The sequence below is a fragment of the Parasteatoda tepidariorum genome, chromosome 11, assembly GCF_982258835.1.
Source record: "Parasteatoda tepidariorum strain Cologne lab strain chromosome 11, Ptep-v5.0, whole genome shotgun sequence".
Lineage (NCBI taxonomy): Eukaryota > Metazoa > Arthropoda > Arachnida > Araneae > Theridiidae > Parasteatoda > Parasteatoda tepidariorum.
In genome coordinates this window covers 65,904,527-65,931,910 of record NC_141765.1, presented here as the reverse complement: position 1 = coordinate 65,931,910, position 27,384 = coordinate 65,904,527, and the positions used below count along the sequence as shown (strand labels likewise).

The following is a 27,384-nucleotide window of genomic DNA, read 5'->3' as shown; positions in this document are numbered from 1 at the left end:
CGAAAGGATTAAGTCTCTGAAAGTCTCACCTTTCAACCTCGTTTAATCGGATGAAGGACGACTTGACCTTCTGACTTGAGCCATACCTTGACTAGTGGACAACTCCTTCGAAGTAACCTTCAATTAAGATGAGTAGCCGAGATTGGCGGGAAAAGACCATAGGGAATGGGGGATTGAAAGGGATATTCACGGAATCCCCTGATTTATTACGACCGAAAACAGTCGAAAGGAAAACCACAGCAGTGGATCATTTTCTAATACAGGAAATCAGTCCCCGGGCTGTTTGAGCCACCCCTACGTATTACATAGCCTCAGCAAATACTCCATTTTGTTCCTCCAATAAAGTTCGAGTAGAGGGTGAATGTTTTCTCAGTACACAGATTATTCTCTAAATACTCTAAATCTTTCACATTGAATTCGGAATAGAATATTACTTGGAAGATATTAGTTTTATGCGTTATCATTTTGCATATTAAAAATTATGAGTTTTCGTATAAATTTAAAAGTTACAGTTTTGGTTGTAGAAAAGTATGATTTTAAATGTTCAAATTTGAAGGTTTGATTTTAAAAGTAATGGTGCTTGTTTGATTGTAGATAAGTTAAAGTATTACAGTTCAATTTTAAAAGTATTACTACTTTGATTATAAAAAAGTATCGTTTTACTTCTTAAATTTAGAAGTTTAAAAGTTTTAATTAAAAATTTTGGTTGTTGAAAAATGAGAATTTTCTGTATAAATTTAAAAGGGTTTACTATTATGGTTTAAGAAAAGTATGAATTTCACTATTCAAATTCTTGAGTTCAAATTTAAAAGTTTTGCTATTTTGGTTGTAGAAAAGTTTAAATTTTACGATTTAAATTTCGAATTTCAATATATATAAACGTATTATTTGGCAACGGTTAATATTTTGTAGCTGTCGAATCTCATTTTTAAATGATTAAAGAATTCCGAACAGTTGATTCGCTCATATTTAGTAATTTAAGGAAATGTTTAAAAAAATTAATGAATTTCTACAGAGTTTAGTTAAATGCGCAGAGTTCAGTTTAATACAATTTAATGTGTTTTTAAGAAATATTAATTTATAAATAATGCTAAATGAGTTGAAAAAAACATTTAGGTTTTTTTTCTGAGATCAGAACTCTTATTCTTTTCAATTTTTTGCATAGTTTAAAACAAGTATGCATAAATACTTTTGTTATAGCATTCAGAAACAAAAGTCTTACTTAATTTTTTTTTCCTTTAAGGCTCCTCTTCAGTTAGAGAAGGGCTCTATTCCTTGCATGTTAACCTACAGTGAATTATATAAACGGTTTTATTTTAATTCATTTATTAAGTAATTGATTTATATTTTGTTCCATTTTATTCTCTGCATATAAGCTTTAAACATAACGACTAAATTTTAAGCATTAAAGTTGTGTAATTTTAAAAATGTTTAAAGAACTATTATAATAAAATTATAATAATTCTTTAAACATTTTTAAGAAAAGAAGCTTTTTCAAATACTTCAAATACTTAACAATTACAAATTTCGTTGAATTAAAAATTTTGTTTTTTCTTGAACTACTTTCATTTGCATTTTACCATTTAAATTAAGCATACCTGTTTTAATTTAAATGGTAAGATGCAAATTTTAGAGGGTATTAGGAGAATCAACATGAAAATTTTGATAGTTGCATTTCTTTGATGCAATCATTGATGAAATATTGCTGTTGGTTAAAAAAAAGCTTTTAAAATAAAAGTTTTAAAAAAATATAGATATTTTAGGCCATTTTTTCAATATTAATTTTTTTTTGATAAAAATAAAATATGTTATGAAGTAACCTAAACAGTAAATTTACTTCTGTATGATTTAATGCAGAAACTTCAAACCTTATAATTATAAATTTACTCCAAACTTTTTTACAATGAATTAAGTTTAAACTTAATTGTTATCAGGAGTTAAGATAAATTATTGCAAAAGTTTGTTATAAATATCTTAAGAAAGTATTTTTTCTCAACCAAACAGGCCAATTTTGAACATTTATGATCTTTTCTAAATCAATGTAACAACAACAGCAAAAAAAGTTTCTGAATAGTGTTTACAAATAAAAATAAGAGTTAAATTTAAAAATAACGGTTACTTGATATTATCCTCAAAAAAGAAATACAACAGATAAGTTATATTACGTATTGTGTGAAAGAGTTTTGGAAAAAAACAATTAAGTACTTTGATGCATCCTTAAGAAACCACATTATTAACCGAAAATAGATTGAAATAAGTAATTTACACTTTTTTTCAATCTTTAAAATAATTTTAAAAGTATTTTCTTATGTTTTTATAATATATTTCTACACCAAAGTATCCTTTCTTACACTTAAAATGTAGGATTATTTAAATCGTGTAACCTATAGAATGCCGATAGTTTTATCCATAAATTTATAGTTTTAGATTATCAGATGTCTCAAAATTCAATAAGTAGTGAATTGCTTTTGTAGTGAATATTTAATGATATAATATAAATATTAATACATGGCGAAAAAATTCTTGCAAAATTACTGTACTCTATGGTATGGTATTTCTGGTTTAAAAAAAACGTAATTCTGGTAATAAAAGCAAAAATATAGTATATTTAAACTATTTATTTCCTAGTTTTTCTGTCTATATGGTAACGGTTTACCTGAAAGTTCTGATTTTCGAAATTATAGATCTTATTACCATATATTTAGTAAAGAAATACAAAACTGAAAAATAAATGTAACCGAATAAATGTATTTTATGCCATGTTCTAAGGTACCAAGTTTTATCACAATTACCAAATTTTATCCCACATTCTGAAACGATATTCTATTATTAATTTAGTAAAATTATTACAAGAGCTCTTCAGTAAAAATTACTCAGCTTTTTGGTATTCTCATTGAGACAGAAATACTGTAAATATTATATTCCAATAGTTTTGACCACACTTTTTTATTTCAGTGCAAAGTTCAGAATTAGCTGATGCTGACGTTATTTTTCCCACTTTTTGAGAAGCGCCTAATAATATAAAAATTACAAGGAAAGCAAAATAATAGTTCCTTTTTCTTAAAGTAAGACACTTTGAACAAAAAAGAAACAAGCAGTTATTCATTATTTCTTTTTTTCTGAAGTCTGTCTTAATTTTACCGGACTTAATAATGAAAATAAAACTTTTTAAAAATATGAAACCTATTATAAGCCTATAATTATTTATTAACATCAAATTTGTATTTAAAAATACGTAAACAATATGAATTTTAGAACACTGTAAGTCTATTATTTTATTTTGTTTATAAAAGTACTTTGAAACACTGTGAAATGTTAAATAGTTTATATTACAATGTTAATAGTTAATAATGTTACTGTTAAATAGTTTATTTATGATAATTGTTAAATAAAGTTAAGTATATAAAGTTATGGCTTAGTTGAAATATGATTCATTGTAAGAGAAAAAGTAGGGTAAATAAGATAATTTAAATTTTTTAGGTCAAGTCTAACTAATTAAAAAGTTTATAAAAAATTAATTTATTTATTTGATATTTTAAATTTTTAATTCTGTGAGTTCTTACCTGAAGTTTCAGACTAGAAACATTTTTAGTTCTGTTGAGCTATGCAAAAGTCATATATATATTTGCCAACAAGTATCTTATAATTTTTCGGTTAAGGAACCCAATGTAAAAAGGAAAAGAACGTATTTTGAACAATTAGAATATTTTTGAGTTCTTTTAATTAAATCTAGTAACATTTTACATTGAAAATCACAACAATAGCTCTTTTGCAGCATAATCTTTTACTAGTATTTTACATAAATATATGTGCTTTTAGAAAAATGAAACGGTTTGATAATTTAGTTATACCTTGATTCTCTAGATATCTTTATAATTTTATCTTTCATTTTTTACTTTATATTTTGTCAAAAGCCTTATGTTAAATAAATTTGATTTAATCTTAAATTCATTTATTCAATATAAATTCTACAAATGCAGGTTCTCTTTTAAAAAAAATTTCAATAAAATAAATTTTTTGTTCTGATTTATTTTCATAAGCAATACCAAAAATTTCCTTATTGTAAATATTTAATAAATTTGTCGCCATTTTAATCAAACTATTTAGTTAACTGTATTCTTAAAATTAAGCGCAAATAGCTTAAAGAGATTAACTATCATCACTTCTAGTACTTGAGAAGGATAAAAGAAAACAAAGGATTTCGATCTCAAATGTTCTCTCAAGCATTAATAATCTCTTCGCCGTTAATCGGCTTTACAATTAAGGATTAACTAAGGCGCTCATTTGTGACTGGATTACAACACTTTGTGGGCCGCAATTTCTAGTATGACAAATTGATCATTTCATTTATTTATTTATTAATTTTTTTATTATATGGTTAATAGATATAGGATTTGTATTAGAAAAGATTTCACTATATTAAGTGGTATTACTTTTTAATGTCTTTCAATAATTAATAAAAAATATTTATTTAAATATTCACATTCATATTTGCTATATTTATCTGTTTTTCAATATTAATTTTTAAAAAAAATTAAATTTTTTGTTTTATTAATTGATTAGATTAGTTAGAAACTAGAACATTTTTAAACAGTCTCAAGATAAATGTGTATTAAAAATTGAAGTGCAAGCTCTTATGTAATCTTATGTACTCTTTGTAATCTATGTTATGTAATCTATGCAATCTTATGTAATCTTAGGTAGCTCTTATGTACTTTTTGTGATCTGTTTTTACATAAGAGCTTTTCTTTAATTTTTAATTTTTTTTATTCAAACGGTTTTTAATTGTTTAAATAAAAAAAAGAAGAAAAGCTCTTATGTAAAAACAGATCACAAAAAGTTTCGCTGTACAACTCTTTTTCGTAAGTAAAGTAAAAATGTAATTTTTTTTTCTTGTAATAGCATTAATCGACTGCCTTTTTCCTTTTCAAAATATCTAAAAAAATTGAATGATATTTCGAAATATTTAAAATTTAAAAGAACGAAATATTACTTTATTATATTTATAATAGGAGAATTTATCATACAGAGAGCATATTTTAAGAACAGGGTAATTATTCATTAATTTTGATAACTATTTTTTCAATTGTATGATATTAATATCTTATTTAAATCTTTTATTTACAAAGAGGAATAAAAACGAGAACGAGTTATTTAACTTGAATAAAACAAAAAAACTTCATTTGTTATACAACAGTTTTAGATAATTCATTATGTTAGAAAATGTTTTTAATTAGGAATTTCAACATGAAATTATTTTTAAAAGTTTCAAATACAATTACACATAAATTTAATTTGTTCAGAAATCAGTGATTTTTCAAACATCTATCAAATTATTGCGAATTATTTCTATCTATTATATTATAAGTACTTTTTTTCCCATTGTTATTTTTTAAAAATATCTTTTTGTTTTTATTTAGGTGTGTGTACATTAGTGCTTAATTTTTTTTGCTATTTTTATTTGAAAATGATTGTTTAATCATTTCAAAAAAGTAAGAAAAATATAAAAAGTTTTTTTCATCAGTTCAATTCAATCAAATGAAACAATAAGTTCACTCTCGGAAACTGAACTAAACTCTCGGTACCGTTACCACCCATTTGAAGGTTATTTGAAGGACATCCTTCCTGGAAACCGATAAAATTGGAAATTTTTTTAACTTTTAAACTTTTAAAACCAATGGATACTGTATGTTACAAAAATAAATTATTTCCAAGTAATTAAAAGTACAGAAATCCTGTATTAAGGTATGTTAAGAACAAAATTATAGGATCACGTGACTACGAAGTTTCAAAAAATAAAAATGTCAGTATTTTCAAGAGAGTGCTGAAAGTAAAATTATAGTTTCTTAGAGGAAGATAAAAACTTTAATTATTTTTATTTGGCTTAATTTTTCGTTGTGAATATTTAGTAGTAACTTAAAAAAATTAGTTTTTGTTACTGCTTTTTTTTACTATTCTCATCCTAGATTAAACTTACTTATGAGAAATTTAGATTCATTATTAAGATTAGATGAATTAGTAAAACTAGTTTAAGCGTTTTTGATTTTGAAGGGAAAAGTTTTAAAATTTTGAATTTATAAAATTTATTTCGATATTCAATTAAATCAGTTCCATGATTATTAAGTGTAAAAAATTCAAAAACTTGAAAAATAATCAATATTTAAGAGAGAAAAAGCACATAAAACAATTTCATTTTTAACAACAGTTTTATTTATTCATTTCTTTTTTTTTTTTTTTTTTTGAGAAAATTAGTTTTTATTTCAAATTGATAAATTTTTAACTACTGAAAAAATATAGTTGTATCAATATTTCTTTATTTATATGTTAACAAATTACGAAAAAATTACCACGTAATTTGGAAATTAAACTTCAGACTACTGATTAATTTTAACAAACAATTATTTCAAGAGAAGAAAATTCTAAACTAATTTTGTTGTTTCTAAAACCAAATTAAATTAGTTTCCCTTTTTTTAGAGCAATAGTTCCATTTCGGCAGCAAATTTTATATTGTTTTCCAATGAAATATTCTAAACTCACCGGTAAATTTTAAGGTTCCAATATCTTTGGTGATTTTCCTGTCCATGGTTGGAAGAGATTGCGAACTTTTAGGAGGCTAAGTTGCGTCTGGGCGCTGGGATTTTGTCGCAGCATCCTTTACCCCCTCTCCTTTGCCCCCTATATTAATATATGTGATATTTAAGATTGAGGATTCTACGCATTCACCTACGCACTATTTTGTTCCCTAAATGTATTGGAACGTCCCACGCTTTCTGTTCATTGGTCGTCTAGAAAGCCTTTCCAAGGAAAAAGGCGGAGTTTGCTCTTGAGCTTCTTCGCTCTATCATCCTCATCCTTTTCTCCATCAGCATCCCGCGGATACCTATAGTAAGTATGGCTTTCCTCTTTCAATTTTGAATATGATTTCTAGATTTCCCAGTTTTGAAATGAACTGCGTGGGTGAGGTTTTGATGAAGAAAAAAAAGGATAAAATAGTTCAGAAAATTGTGACAACTCTTTTTTATTGTGTATAAAGAGCTTAAATTTCCTTTTAAGGCTTTAGACTTCTAAATTTAAAAAACATCAATACAAGTTTTGATTTAGAGGTTCCAATAAGAATTATATTAAGATTAGTTTTTTGAACTTATATTTATTTGTATACGATTTATACACTTATTCAAGGCTATTTATATACCAAAAATGTTTTTGATGTAACAAATTTCAATAAAAAATAAAAGCCTTATCTTGATATTGCAAAAAATATTCTGATAATAACCCATTTATCGAATTGTTTGATAAAAATAGTACATTTTTAATCGGCTCAACGATTTATAAATAAGTAATACGGTACGTGAAGTTTTTTTTTTATTTAAAGAATAAATAGTTCAATTTCGATAATTTGTTAGCTGTTTAAAATTGGAAACTAATTTTAATATGTTTCTCATACCAATCATGAATGTATACAGCCCTAATAAGGGAAATATCTCAAATGTCACATGCCGATCAATATAAATTTTCATGTCTACAGAGATTTTAAGATTAGGCTGTTTTTCTATTACTCTTTGGTTTTGAAATATGAACTTTTAAAGTTTAAACTTCGAAGAAAATGTTTGAAACAAATCATCAGGTTTTTACTGAATAAGTTGTAGAATTCATTTTAAAATGAAAATTTAAAAATACGTAATCAACGCCGAGAAATTATCTATTCCAATGAATCGATAGATGATCTTCATTTCATAACAACCAAAATGGTAATTTTTAAATAATATTTGTTTTCAACACAAACTTTAGTCATAGTTAATTCAAATTTAAAATGTATTCTTTTAATACTAGTGGAAAACAATTACTAAAATGCATTTGTAATCATTTGCTAAGAAATAGTTTCTTTTTCAATTTAAAACAGAAGTATTTTTATTAACTTAAAATAAAATATAGCCTGTGAAGACAATTTTGGCTTGTAAATTTTGTTAAAACAATAGTTTGTATTTCATGAAAACTTTTGGAAGCTTATTTTTTACAGAAAGAGCGAAAACTTATATACTTAAGTTAAAGTAACCTTATGCAGCCAACATCGCTTTTCGCTTGCTGTCTAGAAAATGTTGGCGTCAAATTTGTAGTAAAATTGCTGTTTGAAGCAACCTATTATATTAGAATTTGAAATAGATGAAACAAAATTCGCAGATTATTTTCAAGCCTAGAAATCTATTTGTATACAAATTTTGAGTGCAATTTGTGAGTGATGCTTTAGGTAACTTCCTTATACGAAACAAAGATCCTAACTGTAAAATTCAAAGAATTCATATGTAGTACGCACTGGCAATTATATAGATATTATGCAGATATTATACAGATATCGAATTACCGAATTATGCAGATATCGCAATTATATCGATATCGAATTTTATAGATATTTCTAATCTTAATGTGGAATACACATAATTATTATCATACAATAGATATGTAGAAAAACTTTCCAATAAATTATTCTCAGAAAGTATTTGCAAATAATATCATTATTAGCATAATATTTTATATTATGATTGTGAAAACCTTAAAGGCAATTTTTATTTTATTTCCAATGGCAACTTTATTGGACAGTAGTTACAGCACAATAAGAAAAGTGAAATACAATAAGAGATGGTGAATATAATGCAGTAACTTCAGTCCATTAAAGGCATTAACAATTTTAATGCTTTTATGCATTAACAATTAGGCATTAACAATTAAGGCCTTAAAGGCCTTAACATTAACAAGGCCTTAAAGGCATTAACAATTTTAAAAAAGATTTTAAAAAAAGAAGCAGTTTTTGAGAGGTAAAATTAATGTGCTTATTTTGTGGAAAATATAATAAACCATTATTATGCTTTGAAATAGTAATTTAAGTAAATGATGCTGATTAGGATTTATTTAAAAAGGAAATTGATGCGTATTTTAAGCCGCGAAATCTAAGAATATGTAGTCTGTGTTACAGATTATATACGCTAGGGGGTAAATATAAAAAACATGATTCGATTTTAACTTCTTATTTATAGTTTTATTAAGAGGTATAAAGTATTGTTGTAGTTTGGAAAAAAGCTTTTTAAAAAATACCGGTAAAAAGGGTGCTTAAGATTCAAAAATTGTCCACTCGTATTAAAACTACAATTAAACAGTGGAAATTTTTTATGTATTTTTCCCTACTTCGAAAATAATATCGAAGAATCTAGATTTTTTTCCGAATGCATTTCCTTTAAGATTACATTATAGTACGCGATATTCCAATTGCTAGTTAAAAATTATTCAGGTATTCCGCTTTTTCATTTTTCGCCTTCGTACACTAACTCTCATTCATATCAACGCACATCTGCTTTTCTTTTCTTTAAAGTTTTATTTAAAAGCTTTCAAAATTTTATTAATGTAGCTTCTGTTTTAATGACGGTTTTCATTCATTTCTGCATAAAACAGTAACAAAATAGTGGCAAAAAAATCTTTTTAGCGTGTTATTCGATTCGATCACGGCAAAATATAATGCAACATAAACATGGCATTAGATTTAATCGTTTGGAAAAGTGCACCAAAAATCTAAATAATAGAAACCGAAATCATCGATGCTAGGTGTTATACCTGAGGAGTAAAAGTAGATCCAAAATTTTGTACTAACTAACCAAAAAAAAAACGCCCTTAAGGGTGAGGATCACTTCAAAAAAGAAGTTATTTTGATTAAAGGAATATTTAGAACAGAAGTGCTTTGTTTTTGATAAATTATGAAAGGAAATATACAGGGTGCGCAGAAAAGACTGCGTTTAATGGATAATTTAGAATCCTTAACGTAAATGAAATGGAAAGAAGTATACACATTGAGGGTCGCAAATTAATATTTAGCGAGGAGAAAGCGGAAACGTTATCAAAATTTGACAAATTATAGCAGAGGAAGAAGGGTGTAATAAACATCATAGCAAGTGTAACTAGTAGTTGAAACTTAAACGTGTTTCAAATAATCTTTTTCTTCTTTCTGTTTCCTCCCTCAATCAAACCTTATTGTTTATTACACCCACCTTCCTGCAGTGTTATTTGTCAGATTTCGAAAGCGTTTACATGCTTTCCTCAGTTAAATAATAATTTAAGACCAACAATGTGAATTCCATCTTGTTTTCAATAAAATTTAAAGAATTTGCTTTCAATAAAATTTAGGGAATTAATATTTTTGCAGAGGATTCTAAGAGTACATATTAAAGGTGGATTTTACGGAACACCCTGCATTATTTCTCCACAAGAGTAAAAAAATTTGATTGTAATTGAAGTTTGGAGAAATAATTTGCGTATTGAAATGAGTGGTAATAAGCATAGTAAAACAAGCGAAAGATACATATAAAGACTTGAAAATAACATAAAATGCAGATAAAATAAGTTTCGTATTAGTTTGTTTCATATTAGGTGAAATGGAAAAAGGTACCTGCTTTTAGAGTACTTACTGTAATTTTATTGATTGCTACTTGTTTCATAATAGTTGTACAGAATATTATGGTTACACCTCATTTTATTAGTTTAGTGTGCACTTATTAAATAATAAATAAACATTCCTCCAAACTCCTTAAAATGTAAAAATTTATGAATTATGATTTTATCATCATAATATCTTAAGAGTATGAAATGATTCAATCTTTGAAACGTCTGTGACATATTTATGACAAAGAGAATGTTATGATAAACATGAAAACATGTCACACTGCTGTTTCTAGGTAAATGATTAATATTCTTGCCAGATGTCTGTTTACATTATATTTCTATCGGTAAATAAAGAAAATTCAAATCCTTGTTATTGAAAGTAAAAGAAATCACGTGGCTATACCTTATGATAAGTGACATGATAGTTTAAATATGTCACATGATTTATCTTTCAAAAAATCATAGCACGAGTCTAGACAATAAAAAGCAGCAGACAATATAATTGATAGTATTAGACCATTTTTATGATAAATACTACTGGTAAAAAATATTAAATATTTTAGAACATTTTTAAGAATGCTACAGTTTGGTATTTACAACTAAATTATTTGTTTCATTAATAAAAATTAATGTACCTGTTAAGGGTCCTATTCTAGCATTAAAAAACCAACTTTTTGCCTGTTAACCTATCGAAAATTATACAAACGTAATTTTTTTATTAGGTTTCTAATTACTACCTTTATATACTTGTATATAAAGGTATATACAAGTATATACTTGTTTTATTTTAATAATTAAAATTCGCTCTACTGAACCTAGTTACCATAGTTTAAGTAATTTTTAAACTTTTACATTGAAAAAACGTAAGAGTAAAAGAAAAAATACTTATAAACTTAAAATTTAAAGTAAAAAATATTCGAAAGAAAAAAAACATTAAAAAATATTTGTTACTTAAGAAATTAGTTACTTAATAAAAAAAATTGTTTTTTATAGTTCTCCATAGATTATTATGGAGTAGTAAGTAGAATTCTTTTTTGTCTGTAGAAGACACCTAAGTATAGTATGCTTAGTACATTTTTAGTACGCAATATATATTTTGAGAACGCAATATTTGTAACTTGATTATTCAAGATTTTTTTTTATATTTATTTTTTCTTTTATTCAGTTTTATAAATTTTCTGAAATATAGCTTGTAATTAGCAGCCTTACACAGTTCTTTTAAAGAGCTACGTATTATTAACGGAATCACCTACAATACATTAAGAGTATTTTTGTTACTACATTCTGAACGCATATAAGAATGATATTTAAAAACAATGTACACAAAATTCATAATCCGATTATAGTTATTCTTTTTTTCAACACGCTATACTTTTGAGTCTTTTTAAAGATATGCGTGTGTTATAGTTTGTAAACTGTAGAGTATGGATAATTTGAGGTAAACGATTCACTGCCACGAACTTTAAGGAACTTGAATTGCCAAAACCGTAAGTTTTAGAAAATAAAAAAATAAAACAATTTTTAAATTTCAGTTTTGTATATTTAATTGAAAATAGAAAATTTCCACACTCTCAAAAAACATCAGTTCAATGTTTTACCATAATAGCGGTATCTCGAACCATATTAACAAGGAAATGTGCTGCAACTTAAATAAGGTGGTAAACTGAATCTTGCTTCTGTTCAAGTTAAAGTACAATATCATGAAACTACATGTAAAAAGTACGATAATGTGGTTCAGCATAGCACCGCATAAAGGTTGCGGCAAATTTGAACGTTATATAACGTTTTTTCACTGGACGCGATTGTTTAAATACCCGACTTTTAAAATTGGTCTAAGAAATCTCCCACCAGTACTCTGTAGGACTCTTGAAAAATTAGGAGTGACACAGAGCATTGACGAATGTACTGCACTAACAGTTTTCAATTCTATCGTTCAGAAATATTGGGAAGCTAGATAAAAGTCAATGGCCTTTTTTATTTACATTTATTTCCTTGCATTTTTATACGCATTTTTTTCTTCACATTTTATTGGCCAAGTGTCGAGTATTATTAAAAATATTTAAATGAAAAATGTATGATGACCAAGTCATTGAATACATGCCAATGAATACCGCATTCTTTACAATAATATTCTTTTCAAAATATTCTACAATGGTTCCTTAGTTTTCCGTTTCTTGCCTCAGAGATTGAAGCAATTTGCAATGGTACTGTTTTTAAGCATCATAGCTTTGTAGCACCTCTTGATTCATGGTCTTTTGTATGTAAAAGCATAGTTAGAATCCTATCTTAAGTTTATTCATCCCCATTTGAATGCGAACCTACAATATCTTTGGTTAAGATGGCTTTTCAAGGAAGTTGTAGTAATTCTTTCATGATTTGTGCATGTGTTGGTCCTTATTTTTTTAAACTAGCTGATTTTTTTTCTTGTTCTCGGATTTTGGCAAACTCAAACAATGATTATTTGAATTGCTATACCTTTTTCTGTACCATAATACTATAAGAACTTGATTATTACTGAACAATCTCTGGTAGGATCATTTTTATCTGAAAAAGCAAAACTACATAACCCTGAATAGATTATTTAAAAAATATGACCTCTTGTTATATAAATTGAAAAAAATATAGTTTTTTTACAATCTAAAATCTAAGAAATAGTTTTTTCCTAACATTTTTTTAACTTTTCATTTTAAAATAGCGACGAAAGTTTTTATTAAACTTTTTTGCTTCGTTGCAAAATTTTCCTTCATTCCTTTGCATTTGAAAATTTCTAGATCCCATTCTAAATGAAATTCTGACTTCACCTCTCGGAGATATTTAATACATTTTTATTTAATTTCTATTCTTCGAACAAATTATGAAATCTCATTTCAACCGGACAGTTTTGTAACGTACTTGTATAATTAACTAAGAAGCTTTGATTCAAAATGTGTAGCATTAAATTTTGTGCCTGAACAGCGAGCAGTCTAGATGAATAGGGGAATGAGTAGGGAAAAGACAAGTGAAATCCCCGAATGAATGCGGAGGGTAATCGGCAGAGGCAGCTCCCGTAATCCGAAGCATATTAGGCCAAGCTTCTTTGCAATCACGCTTCCCAACAATGAGTCCTCTTTTTGCACCAGTCTCCCTTCGGGTGTCAGTTAGCCTTTTCTGCTATGCTTTAGTGTCATTTTACATTTTGAATTACTTATAAAATGAATGATTTTATTTCAAAGATGCTTTGAAATCACAATTAAAAATTATAAGATGTTAAATATAATCGATAACTATTTTGGAAACAAAGTATTAATTCATATTGCTGCTAGTAAATTTATAACAGCAATGTAAACTTTTTGCACCAGTTTCCCTTCGGGTGTCAGTTAGCCTTTTCTGCTATGCTTTAGAGTCATTTTACATTTTGAATTACTTATAAAATGAATGATTTTATTTCAAAAATGCTTTAAGATCACAATTAAAAATTAAGAGCTGTTGAATAGAATCGATAATTATTTTGGAAACAAAGTATTAATTCATATTGCTGTTAATCTTAAGCAACTAGTAAATTTATAACATCAATGTAAACTTTTTGCACCAGTTTTCCTTCGGGTGTCAGTTAGCCTTTTCTGCTATGCTTTAGAGATATTTTACGTTTTGAATTACTTATAAAATGAATTATTTTATTTCAAAGATGCTTTGAAATCACAATTAAAAATTATAAGATGTTAAATATAATCGATAACTATTTTGGAAACAAATAATTAATTCATATTGCTGCTAATTTTAAACAACTAGTAAATTTATAACAGCAATGTAAACTATTCTAAATTTGTTATATGTGTTTTCGAAAAAATATCGAATTTATGTATTCTATAGAATGGCTAGTGATTAAACAGGTTGTTTCTATGAATATAAATGTCTGCTGTTCTGCAATTTGAAATAAATTTTGATAGATTGTCTGTTGATATTATACAGACTTCTAACACAAAGAGAGAAATATTAATCCTTTTGAATTTTGATATTAATTCCTTCGTAAGTAAAAATCTGCTTGAAATGAAAATAAAATTTTTTGAATTGTCTCTTGAAATTTGTGTGGATGATTCATATGATATCTAGACTTCTTAAAGGCATATCTCATCGCGTCTCTGAGCATTTCTGGTGAAAATAATTTAGCTAAAACGAAGTAATTTTAGAAAAAAAAACATCTTTTCGTATTTGTTGATTTTTAATAACATAGTTTTATTTTTTTTCATAGATTCTACACATTACAAATTTCATTTCCAAAAAGAAAGTAGATATTTAGGGGTTGTAACAAATTTATAGATCTTTTCATAACAATTTAAGGAATCCTCAATACAATATTATAAATTTTTAAACATGTTAAACCTATTATGAGGTTCACATTTATTATAATACGGTGCTAAAGGGAACCATGTAAATGTATTTCTTAAATTTGATTACACAATAAAATTGTTTTAATTTGTACGGAAAATAGTTCAATTTAATTCCGTAACTAAGGTTGTAGCTAATTTTAAGCATATTTATGGTTCAATATGCAACAATGCTCATATAATATGGCTCAACATAAAACTGCTGTCTGAGAGTGTAATGAGTTCTTCAAACTGTTACAATTCGAAGGGAAGTTTTCTTTAATTAAACACTCTTAGCCACTGATAGTCTATCAGTAACAGGGTCTAATCTATCAATCAAAGATAGATCTTGTCAATCTTAAATAGTTTGACATGTAATGAAATGTTTTATAGTTTGTATCGTTAACAGAGCAAAAAACTTTGCATCTAATATTGAAACTTGATGGGATTTAATATTTTCATTTCCTCAAATTTAATCTGAAATCCAAAGAAAAATTTTTTAAAGAAAGGGAAAGAAAAAACCTATGAAAATAAAATTCTTCACAGACACGAAATATGTGTCGTACTATCATCACTAACACATAGAACAACCTCTTCCTATTGCGCTATCAGAACATCACAGTAACTACAATCTTTTTTTTCTGACATGCAGCATATAATTTTTGGAGAGGAAAAATCGTAGAAGCTATTTGAGTGGCATCAAAATAAATTGCATATTTGAATTCCAAGTCTTAAAAATCGAAACTAATATTTATTAGATATCAAGATTTTATAATACTTTTTTTTGTCTGGTGGATTTTTATCACTTGTGAGATCAAAGTAGGCATGACTTGCAAAAAATTAAATAAAAAGAAAAAAGCTTTTTTGGTATTAAAATATGCATGCATACATAACGAGAAAAACCATCTTCGATATTATTTCTTTTTTTTTTTTTTTTGAAAATTATGCATGATTTCGTGTTTTGTTCTTTTCGATTCACCATTTGTAGCTTTGAAAAAGACAAACATTATTAATAAATCCTTTTAAAATAATGTTCATGATATTGTCTTTTATTCGTATTGATCATTATAAGAAGTGAATTGGTATGATTCAAGTATTTTAATATTTTTACAAGTTTTGATCTTTTCTCCAAACTAATTTCAGCAGCACACACAGTATTTATAAGAATTTACTCCTATACTCTCTCTATAGAACACAGAAATTAATTGAAATTGGTGAATTTAATTTCATTCAGTTTCAAAAGTATATACCCTACTTTAAATGAGGCAATGAATTAAGATCTGGAGAACTTGAGGGGTCATTTTCTTTAGGCAGAAAGCCAGATTGTCTCGGCAGCAATATTGGGCTATTTTTTAAACAGGGAAAAAAATCTGGTAAAATTTCCGTATTGTATGGTATGGCAAAAATATTCGGTATTTAAATCATAATTTCTCAGTTTATATGGTAATGGTTCACCGAAAATTCCAGTTTTCAAAATTATAGCTCTTTTTACCACACATTTTATAAAAAATACTAAAAGTAAAAGTAAATTTAACCGAATAAATGGTTTTTATGTCATGCTCTAAGGTATCATGATAAAATTATCAAATCTTGCCTCATTTATCAAATTTTATTACGTATTATAAAACATTACTGTTACGTATATAAAACGCGTATTATAAAACACGTATTATAAAACATTATTGTTAATTTTACCAAAATCCTTATCAAAGCGCTTCGGTAAGAATTACCCAGCTTTTTAGTACTCCCATATAACCAGAAACACGGTAAATGTTATCACATTTTAGTAATTTAGATCGTATTTTTTCTCTCAGTGTAATATGCAAAGGGGCACGATCTTCCTGATTACAATAATATTAGTTCCTGTACATAGTTTTGAGATTGGGCAAAATAACTCTTTCCAAAATCTCTTTTTCATAGACTTCAACACTAATTATGACACACTTTTCTATGAAACTCAAAGGAAGTTTACTCTTTTTGAAAAAGATTCCCAAAACATTGTTATCGATGCGTTTTCAAATTTAGACACCAATTTCTCAAAGTTTGGTATGTATTTAATATATATTGACCATGTCCATAATTGAATATTTTGAGGATTGGTCCCTTTGTTCCGGAACAAAATAATTTTTTTTAGAAATGGATTAACCCTTCTCCAAGAGGCCATGAAAGAATGCTATCACTTTCTTCGTCATTAATATTTTTAAGAAATGCAATATTTCTTACGTTTTTCTTAAAAGCTTTGCTTGAAAAGTACTAGTTTTAAGTATTTCATAAAACTATATGCCTTTATGCTTTTTGTTTTACGCGTATGTTATGATACAAATTCTGTGGAAGAACTTATCGAACATTCCATGCAGAATCGGCTCAAGTAGGTGAACATGTATTTCGAACAATCATATTTTCAATCAAAAAAATAATCAAAAGGTCACTAATTTGTTTATGAACAAAGAGTTTTAATTAGATTAATAAATAACACAAGGAACTTTTCTTTTAAACATTGAAACACTTATACAAAAAAAATTAAATTAAATTAACTCTTCATTATTTCTTTCATCATCTTCGCGAAATTTAAAAAAAAAAACGGTAAAATTCTTATACGGTTAAATTTAATTGTAAGTCTGCATTATACTCTTAACTAGTAAGTTTTTATTTTTGATTATTATAAAGAACTAATTTTTCCTAAAGAAAAAGACTGCTTTGAAACATTTACTTTTAAATGAATAAAAAATTATTAATCTTTGAGAAGCTTAATGGAAGAAGGTTCTGAGCGACATTTAAAGTAAATTTAGAAACTATTTAATTTAGAAATTAGAAATTTAGAAGATACACAGCATTAAAAACTTTTTTTTAACGTCATTTTTTTAATAAAAATTTTCTCTTTCTTTTAAAGTCATTTGTTAACTTTCTCACTAATCTTTTCAATTATATAATTCATTCATTTAAATATTTATCCTCATAAATGCTCCTTAAGCGACGTTCAAACATCACGTAAGCACATTTTTGGTCATTTTGGATGCCTCCCTTGTCATCAAAAATAATAAAATCACGGAGAAAAAGAGTAAGATCAAATTTTTTAGAATACGGTGAAGTTTTCGTGTTTCATGCTCTATGGGAACATCAAAAAACTCAGTAATTTTTACCTAAGCGCTGTGGTAATGATTTTGGTAAAATTAACAATAAAATAGGGTTTAACAATGTGTTCTAAAATTTGGATATTTTATTATGATACCTTAGAACATGGCATTAAAACTATTTATTCAGTTAAATTTACTTTTCAGGTCTGCATTTTTTGGAAAATATGTGGTAATAAGAACTATAATTTTGAAAACCAGGATTTCCGGCAAACTGCTACCACATGAATAGAAAAAATATCAAATGAATGGTTTAAGCATCATATATTTCAGTATTATTAATTTTTTTTATTACTAGAAATGTCATTGAAAAACAGTACCGGCAGTTCTACCAAAATTTCTTCCTCCGTGATCTAATTTCGAGAATTTCAGGATTAAATTCAAATAAATGATGTGACTTCGCATGAAACAAAACTTATGTTTCCATTCATTCTGAAAAACTCGTTGAAGAAATTTTTATCCAATTTTTTCTTTTCCCAAAACTAACTTTTATTTAAAAGCGTTCCGATTTCAATTTTTACCAAATTTTTTGTTGCATGTTTTGCTTTTAAAGTTTGAAAATTGAGGGGTGTAATCTTACGTAAGCATTGCATATACCTCTCCTCCCCCTTTGTCAGCAAAAATAACCAATTCACAAACTCTCTCCCTTTATTATGTTCTTATGTAACATTTGAACGGCCCCTTGGCGTTATTTTATCTTATATCAAATATAATATGCCAAATTTCCAGCCAACTATAAAAATATTTATTTTAAGCACTTAATGTAAATTTCTCTACAAATTAATCTTGACAACACAAACTTAAAACTATTCAATTCACGAAAGTTTGAAGCTGCGTTCTTAAGTATTAGGTTAAATCCCTCGAGAGCTATAGTTACTCTTACATTTTCCTAATTATGATTAAAAGCCTGCAGCGTTCGTTAATCTTTCGTAGAATAAACATCGCAAGGTTTATTATTTGTATGTTTTTGCCTGTTCATATTTCTCATATTTCGTTCTTTTGTTGAACCAAGAAAGTGAGTGCTTGGAGCAACGTGCCTCATAGATCACAGAAGGTCTTCTTCCAGAAAATTTATACTAAAGAATAGATGGGGAAAAAAAAGATTTATAGCATCAGAATTACGTTGCTTGTGACGACTTTTAAACTTTAAAGAGGGGGTGTCAATTTTTCCTGCTAGAAATCGGATGATGGCGTCAGAGCTGCAGCTGTGACGCAGCGATGACGTCAACTGCAGTCCCATTGATCTTCGTTGCTATTCGTTGATCGAAAAAAGAGAGGATTCTCATTGGATGATAAATTAGATGATTTTGGAAATGGTATTTTAAATATAAAAACAAAAAAAAACTGAGAATTCCGTAATATTTTTTAATATTTTAATTTATTCAGAGGGACAAAAAATCTGCTGCTTATCGTAAATTAATGATGCAAGGAGAGAAAACTTTTTTTTTTATAACTACATATTTCCAAGTTCTTAATGGTCCATTTCTACTCAGTTAAAATTTAAAGAACGCGACTTTAATATTAGTTTTTAAAATTTAAATCTGTGGAAAATATTATTATTCGAGATTTATTAAAAGCTATAAATAATATTTTTGTGTTTATAAATCGTTTGTCTGATTTATTTTTTTATCATGGCAATAAAACGACTTTTTTTTTAAATTTAAATCTTTCAAAGATGATATTAAAGGTTTAGTAAGAGCTCTAGAAATTATATGTATATTTATAAATCGCTTATTTAGTAAAAGATCGTTGGTAGATCCTACTTTAAATCACTAGATTTTGTTAAAAATAAAACAAAATCGAAGTATTTTAGTGTGGAATTAGTTTATTATAGTATAACATTGTATTATAAACCCCGGTATTCCAAAATATCTGATATATAATTCAAATTTATCTGATAATTCAAATTTGTATCATTTCTCAAAAATTATAAATGAAAAGCATTTTTGCAAAAAAATTCTAAAGGAACTACAAGAAGAAATATTCAGGGAATAATTCAAAATGAAGCAAAATTTAGATTTTAAATAAGGCGAGGATCATGTAAAATCCGACGATAAAATAAATTCACATAATATCCTTGAGTACTTGAGATGTTCAAATGTATGGTTTAAAAATCGTAAAAGCGTGATATAGATTTACACAGATTTGCGGTGCTATATATTATCGAAATTAATGCATCTGGAGTACATCTCATGAATTATAATATATCTGCTATATACTATAATTCATGAGAAGTTTTGCGGTTTTCTCCTCCATGTAACGCAAATACGGTTTAGTTTTATCAAAAAGTCCCCCATGAATTCTAGTTTGTCCCAATGCTTGATCCAGGAGTTCCTTTGTATTCATGGTTGGGCTCAAAATTACAAGGCAACGGAGTTGAACATTTATAAACGTGAATTTAGAATAGTGTGGGCTGTTCACCGCCAGTTATATTGTAATTAAATTAAAATTTGTTCATCTCATGGATTTTTTTCTTTTTAAATGATCACCCAAATCTCGATACAACGTGATTAACGTATTGAAAAGCACAAGTTTTACTTTTGAATATAAAGAAAAAATTGCGTAAAAATCTATCACTTTCCGAATTTTGGATAATCTATAAATATTCTGTAACGTGAACAGTCAATAGTTGGAATAGCAAGGCTCCATTGTACATATTTTCTAACAATTTAGAGAATAGTCTCAAAGTATTTCGTACTATCTAATTTTTTTTTATTAATTTCAGAATGCCATTAATTTGAAATACTTTTTTCAAGGTTATAGGAACTTTAAAACGCTGTGTTGTTATATAGATGTTTTTATATTTAAGATGCAAAATAGTAACTATTTTAAGTTATAGAAGAAAAATCCACATTTATTGCAAGTACTAAGTTTGCAAATTATGTATTGCGTTTTGGGGGTGTAAAGGACTTAAAATCACAAACGTTTAAACTAAATTATCATTGAAATTTAAATTTATTGATTTTATTTATTATTTAAATACATAAATAACTTATGTTTGAAGAAATCAATATGAATAAAATAAAGTGTTATTTAATTTAATTTAATTTAATTTAATTTAATTAAAAAAATACGTAAATAAACAAATTTAAAAATGATCATGAACTTGTAGTTGAATAATTGGTTTATACAGATACATCAAATTTAATTTTACAGTCATGAATTTTAACTGGTAACATTTTGAAGTGAAACATTATTCCCTAACTCGCGTTTATCTGACAAAATTAAAATAACAAACTGTTATTTATAATAAAATAAAAAATGAAAAATAAATATATAATTTAAATTTACATACTGACACTGAAAGCAAATTAAAAAAGTAGAAAAAAAGCAGCAATGAAAATGAAAATATAGCGACATTAGTATTTGTTAATGTTTAAAAAAAAAGAGAAAGATTTAATGAGTAATGCAGCATTTACCGTTGGAGACTTGCAGAAGTTTAAAATGCTTTTCGACTGCTAGTTCATGGTGCCATAAAAGTAGATAAAGTGAATAAAAGATGATCAGTTATGACAATTCCTTATTATAATAGTAAATCACAAAATTAAAGCAACAACCTGCAACAACATATTGCTATGGAGTTCATGGAACTTAAAACCCCACTATTTCGTGACTAACAGCATGATGTTAGCGATGTGCACAGCTTGCACTCAAGTCACTTTTACTGTCAAGATTTGCTCGCCACCGGAGATAGAACGTCAGTTCTTCTCTATGAAAGTTCATTACCTATTGAGCCAACGCTGCTTAGTTTTATGACCTAAATTTCAACTGCAGATCTTCTATGAGTCACCTGATTAAAAAAAACAATTAAAATTCAAAAAAATCGAAAGTTGAGATTTCCGAGCCAGTATGCAGGGTGTTCCAGAATGATCACTCTCATTATATATTTAATAATCCTTGTCATAAATGAGGTCAGAAAGTACATCTTTAGGGTCCGCAATTAATGTGTTAGCGAGGAAGAAGCTAAGACGCTACCTAAATCTAAGGAATCACTGCTGAGGAAGATAGGATTTATAGCATCTTAACCTGTTTAATTGCTGCAGATCTTCTGATTTTCCGTTTGATTACTGCAGATTTCAACCACAGATCTTCGATGAGTCACCTGATAACAAAACACTTAAAATTAAAAAAAATCGAAAGTTGAGATTTCCGAGCTAGTATGCAGGGTATTCCATAATGATCACTCTCATTATATATTTTATAATCCTTGTCATAAATGAGGTCAAAAAGTATGCATCTTTAGGGTCCCCAATTAATGTGTAAGCGAGGAAGAAGCTAAGACGCTATCTAAATCTAAAGAATCACTTCTGAGGAAGATAGGATTTAAAACATCTTAACTTGTTTGATTACTGGAGGAGATAGAGAGAAGGAGAAAGTCTTACAAATTTCATTGGGTCTTCTAACTGGTTTTTAACAAGGATTATAAAAATTTATATTACTGAACACCATTGTCTTCTCCAACATCTTCTATCCTACCTGTGTAATAGTAGTACAGAAATCTCAACTTTTGATTTTTATTTATATATTTATTATTTATATATTTATTATTTATATATTTATTATTATTATTGGGAATTTAACGAATCAGGTAACTCATTTAAGATCTGTAGTTGAAAGTATCGTTATAAATATTAAAACAACTCCATTAAAAAATATTTTCAATTGGCCATTGATTTAAATTCTTCGATAACTTTTCAGTTTATAAGTTTTATTGATAAGAAATTTAGTAATTTTAATTTTTTATTCTTTGCAGTTTTTAAAATTTTATTTTTCTAATAAATTTGTCATAATTATATTTGAATTACTTTAGCTTAAAATCAGTTGCTTTTCTACACAAATACGGGAGCAATCGATATTTAAAAAATAAAAAAAAGCAAGTTTTACCTTCTGCATAATTAACGTATTAAATGTTATAAATTTAAAATAATAACTGAGTATGTATTTTTTTGTTTTTTAATCAAATATTTTACTGATTAAATTTCCTAAAATATGGATGTTTGAATAAATAGATTATAGCACTTTATTTTCATTTTATTTTTTTAAATACCAAATTTATGATTTTTAATGACAGATTTTACTTCATTGAAACAATAAGAATCAATACAAGAAAATGAATCCCGCTGAAAGATACTAAAATTACTTATCATTAAATGAACAAATATATTTATTTATTTACTTGTAAGAAATTTAGTAAGGAGTTAAAGTGCAAAACAATTGTATGAGATGATTAAACTTTGTTTCCAAGTTCAAATAATTAAAAGATTTTCATTAAACAAAAGCATTAAAGAAACGTTTGGAATTATATAAACTGACAAACTTTGGATTTTCATGAACAAACTTCAACAAAAATTTAACAATAAAAGTAGAAAATGTTGGGTTCAAAAATGCTTTGCGAGTTCACCTTCATTAACATTTTATTTCCTTATTTTAATACGATAAGGTAGCTTGACTGAACTCCGCAGCAACACATTTGCAACTTTGTAGCAAATTTCTTCCTAACCGCTGCTTAGCAATTGCTTGTAATTCCTTTGAAAAATGTTTCTGGGCTAACAAATTAATGATGCTTGCTGAAGTTCTAGAAGAATTACTAATATCTTGTCCTGCAGATTTTTATCTTTTGGTAAGACTTTGGCTATAGAATCTCTGATCCGCGTTTATCCGAAGTATTATTAGAAAGTAGAATTTTTCTTCCTCTACTATGTATTCAAGCCAAAGTGCATTGTAAGAGAAATAAAAATACCAAATATGCTTATGAAACGACTATTAAGCCAGTTCCTAAGTTAATAAATGCTGACGTAATAAAGGAAAGGGTAGAAATTGTTTTGAAAGTTATAGTTTTGGCCCAATATAGATACCTGGATAAGTTTTATAGTCATCATCTAAAATTTACTGGGGGGATGGGAGAAAAAGTGGAAAAGTTAAATATTATTATCGAAATAACTTAGGTGTTTTTGCTAAGTATTTTTACCAGAAATTGAATGACACCAATATCAAGTCGACAGGATTAATAGTCTAGGATTTATAAGGAATTTAATAATCATGAAGTATAAAAAAGTACAATTTTTGATTTGATCTATTAACGTTATTTAAATTCCTTTTTTAACTAGTAAAATATTATTTTCTATTCATTTTATACATAATTGAATGACACAAAGCAAAATTAATGGGATTTTTAGTTCGAAAGTTAGTAAAGTTTTCATATGTAAAAGTATAGTTTTGTACTGATCCTTACATACGTGTCTTATGTTATTATATAGAAAAAGGAATATGGGATCCTATGTATTGCCGTTCGTACTGGATCCTATGCGTTGCACTTCAAATAGAATAAGACAAAAACCAAGTCAGGAGTTGATTACATGCTCCAGTGAAAAAAATAGGACTAATAGTTTAGAAGTTATGAGAGTTTCAAGTATTGAAATTATAGTATTTCACTAAGATGTTTTTACGCATTAAACCCTTATGAATTTGAGGCTATTAGCTCTATCAACTTTTTGCTACTTTATTTAATTAAATGTAAAGAAGTTGTTTAACTGGTGGCTTATTTGTCTAGCTAGCAATGCCAGCCTCATTAGCTTGCATAAATAAAAAAATTTTACTTTTTATGCATGAAACTTTTAAAGCTATTAAATTATTAGTCCTATCTACTTGATTTTGGTGTTATTCAACTTAGCTTAGGATTAAAAATGTTTAGGATTCAATACTTCACTTGTCGATATAGCAGTGTAGTTCGTGAAGCAGGTGTATAACAAAATCGTACTTTTTATGAATAACTTTGATAACTTTTACTATTAGCGCTATTGATTTTGTTTTGATTTCATTCGATTTAGATTAAAAAAAAATACATAGAATTTAATAACTTACTTATCTAGATGGAAATTTCAATTGAGTTAAACTGAAAAAAAAAAATTGGATGTTTTATTTTACTTTATACTCATTAAAAAATGTGTTGACATTTTTATTTAACTTTTTCCCCCACTAAAATATTTGTTCTTGAAAAATACGCATTGGTTTAAAAATATGAAAATACACGTGTGAAATATTTTCTAAAGATTTGATGTCTAATGATACCAAACTCGACCCTCAACCTCCCACTCTCTGAAGATAGATCGGGAGAAACAGAAAAATCATATAAAGGAACCCAAGTTTTAATTGCAAATTTGGATTCTCCAGAAAATATGTCTCAATATAACTTATAAGTTTTTACGTTTTGGTTTACCGATAGTGCTGTAATTGCAAAATGAAAATTGGGTACAGATCGTTTAAAATAGAAATATCTCGAAAAATGCAAGTCATATCGAAAAAATAATATTAGGATATTTTATAATTCGAAAAAACTATCTAATAGCACTAAATGATATTTTAAGTTGTAAAATCAGTCACAAAAACCTCAAAATAAGGGAGAAAAGTTACAATCTAGGAAATATAGTCGCAATAGTTTATTTAGAAAAGCGGTCGAAATGTTGAATTTTTTTAATTAAAATTTAACTTTTAGTGTATTTCATCATATCTCTGGATTTATTTAAACGAATCAAAACATTTTTGCTCACAATTGTTGTACAATTTGTAACATTTTATATTATAGTCCAGTTTAAATAATATATTTTAATTATTATTCTTTTTTCAATTTAATGATGGTCGAAATCATTTTGAAATGCAATCATTTTGAAGTACACAAATTTTTATTTCATTTTTAAACCGTAGTTTTAAATGAAAAGAAATCCAACATTTGAACAGGATTGGTCTTAAAAAATTTTTAAAAATATGTATTATTATATTTTTTTCTGTAATTTCAGAAGGTTTTGTTCAAATTTTATACTTTTCTCTTAAAATCAGATAAAATAAAAATGTGTACTTTACAGTTCAAAAAGTTTGCAACAATTAAATAACATATAATAAATAATCTTACAAAATTACAGTTTGCATGGCATTTTCTTAGAATAATAAAAAAATATGGTGCGAAATTTTCAAACTGTGAGACCAATATTCAAAGGTTAAATAACAAAATCTGCAATTTTAACGAAATTTGTCCCAAAACCTCCCTAGATATCAAAAATTAAGCCAACGACTTTTTTGAAATTTGATCGCTCAGAAACGTTTTGATCGATATCCTTCAAATTAATCACTAAGGAGTCAAAACATTCATGAATCTACGAAATTATGCAAAAAGTGAATTTAACGTTAAGTTGAAGTTAGCACTTAACTTTCAACATCTCTCGCATTTAAACTATCAAAAGATATTTTGTAGATTGTGGCAACCTCCCTTCCTATTTTGACGATCCAGAGTTCACATCCGTCGGAAAAAAAAGACTTTTTAGGAAAGGTACGCTTTTGTGTTCAATTTCGGAAAAATTTGCGCAGAAATTGATTAGCTGATTAAGCTATCAGTTAATAATGTTAAAGTCTTTGAACCATTAAGGTAATATGTAGAAATCGGATCATTTGATGGTTTGTGCGTCATCATTGAAGCTATGAAAGAATTCTGTAATGCAGGGTTATTCATAATTCCCTCCGCCTGTAAACGCCATTTTTCTTTACTACAACTAGCTTCAGTGGTACATGCTACTGCCATCTACCGACAACTGCTTAAATTAAAACTTGAATACTTTCGGAATAATTTCATATGTTCTTTTTTGCCATATTCGTCTCCGTTTTTTTACTATAATGCTTCGAAATCCAGGAGGGAATTATGAACAACCCTGTATTATAATTATTACTAATGTTATTATAATATTATTATTGTTATCGTTACTATTTTGAACACAGTACATGCAAAATTTGAATGCACTCGATCGAATAGTTCTATTTATGAAATAAAAATTTAAAAAAGACTTAATTGTTCAGCAACTATTTGATCCATTTGAATTTCGTCATAAAATTACAGAGTTAAAAATATTCTAAAAAAAACGAAACTTGGTGAATATAGTCGAAGTGCAAATCAATGAATAAATGTATCCTGTGCATTTTAATTAAAAATTTTATTATTCAATGATTTACAACATTTCAAACCATTTTGCGTTAAATTATATTTTTGTATTTCAGGTCAAACTCAAGTTAAAAAGAACTGGTGATGCTCCAAAAATATTGCTTGCTTCCAATCTGAATCACGTTACAAATCTAATTATTAAATATTCAATTAAATGTATTAAAAAGATTTAGTCTCGTTCATACAGATGTTCTTCATAATGGCCATATTGTCTATAAATGGTGAATTAAAATAAAAAAATTTAAATATCCTTTTTGATGTTCTTACTGTTACAGTGTGTCCCAACTAAATAGAACCTCCTTGATTTTTTTTGCCATTACTAGAAGTGAAGAAAACGAATGCAAACGAAACATATATATTAAGAAATTCTATATCGAAACATATATTTACTAGGAGTGACTCCCTCTCCGCTTCACTTGGAGACAGGAAAAAAACAACAGCAAATAAGTAAAAAAAAGAGGGATAAAAGTGCCTCATTGAAATAAAGGCACATCTATTTATAGCT

General features: G+C 26.9%; 1 protein-coding gene and 1 long non-coding RNA gene across 2 annotated transcripts in view; one reads left to right on the top strand and one right to left on the bottom strand.

Moving 5' to 3' along the window:
- Positions 1-6,686, bottom strand: part of Gad1 (glutamate decarboxylase) — a 65,981-nt gene extending 59,295 nt beyond the window's left edge. The window contains exon 1 of the mRNA XM_016062948.5: positions 6,538-6,686. Coding sequence (XP_015918434.1) covers positions 6,538-6,583 — 46 coding nt within the window. The 5' untranslated portion in view covers positions 6,584-6,686. The remainder of the gene's footprint in view (positions 1-6,537) is intronic.
- The window catches only part of LOC122269691 (uncharacterized), a 41,085-nt gene extending 13,956 nt beyond the window's left edge, over positions 1-27,129 (top strand). The window contains exon 2 of the long non-coding RNA XR_006225328.3: positions 26,936-27,129. This is a non-coding gene — a long non-coding RNA (uncharacterized LOC122269691). The remainder of the gene's footprint in view (positions 1-26,935) is intronic.
- Positions 27,130-27,384: the final 255 nt, after the last annotated feature.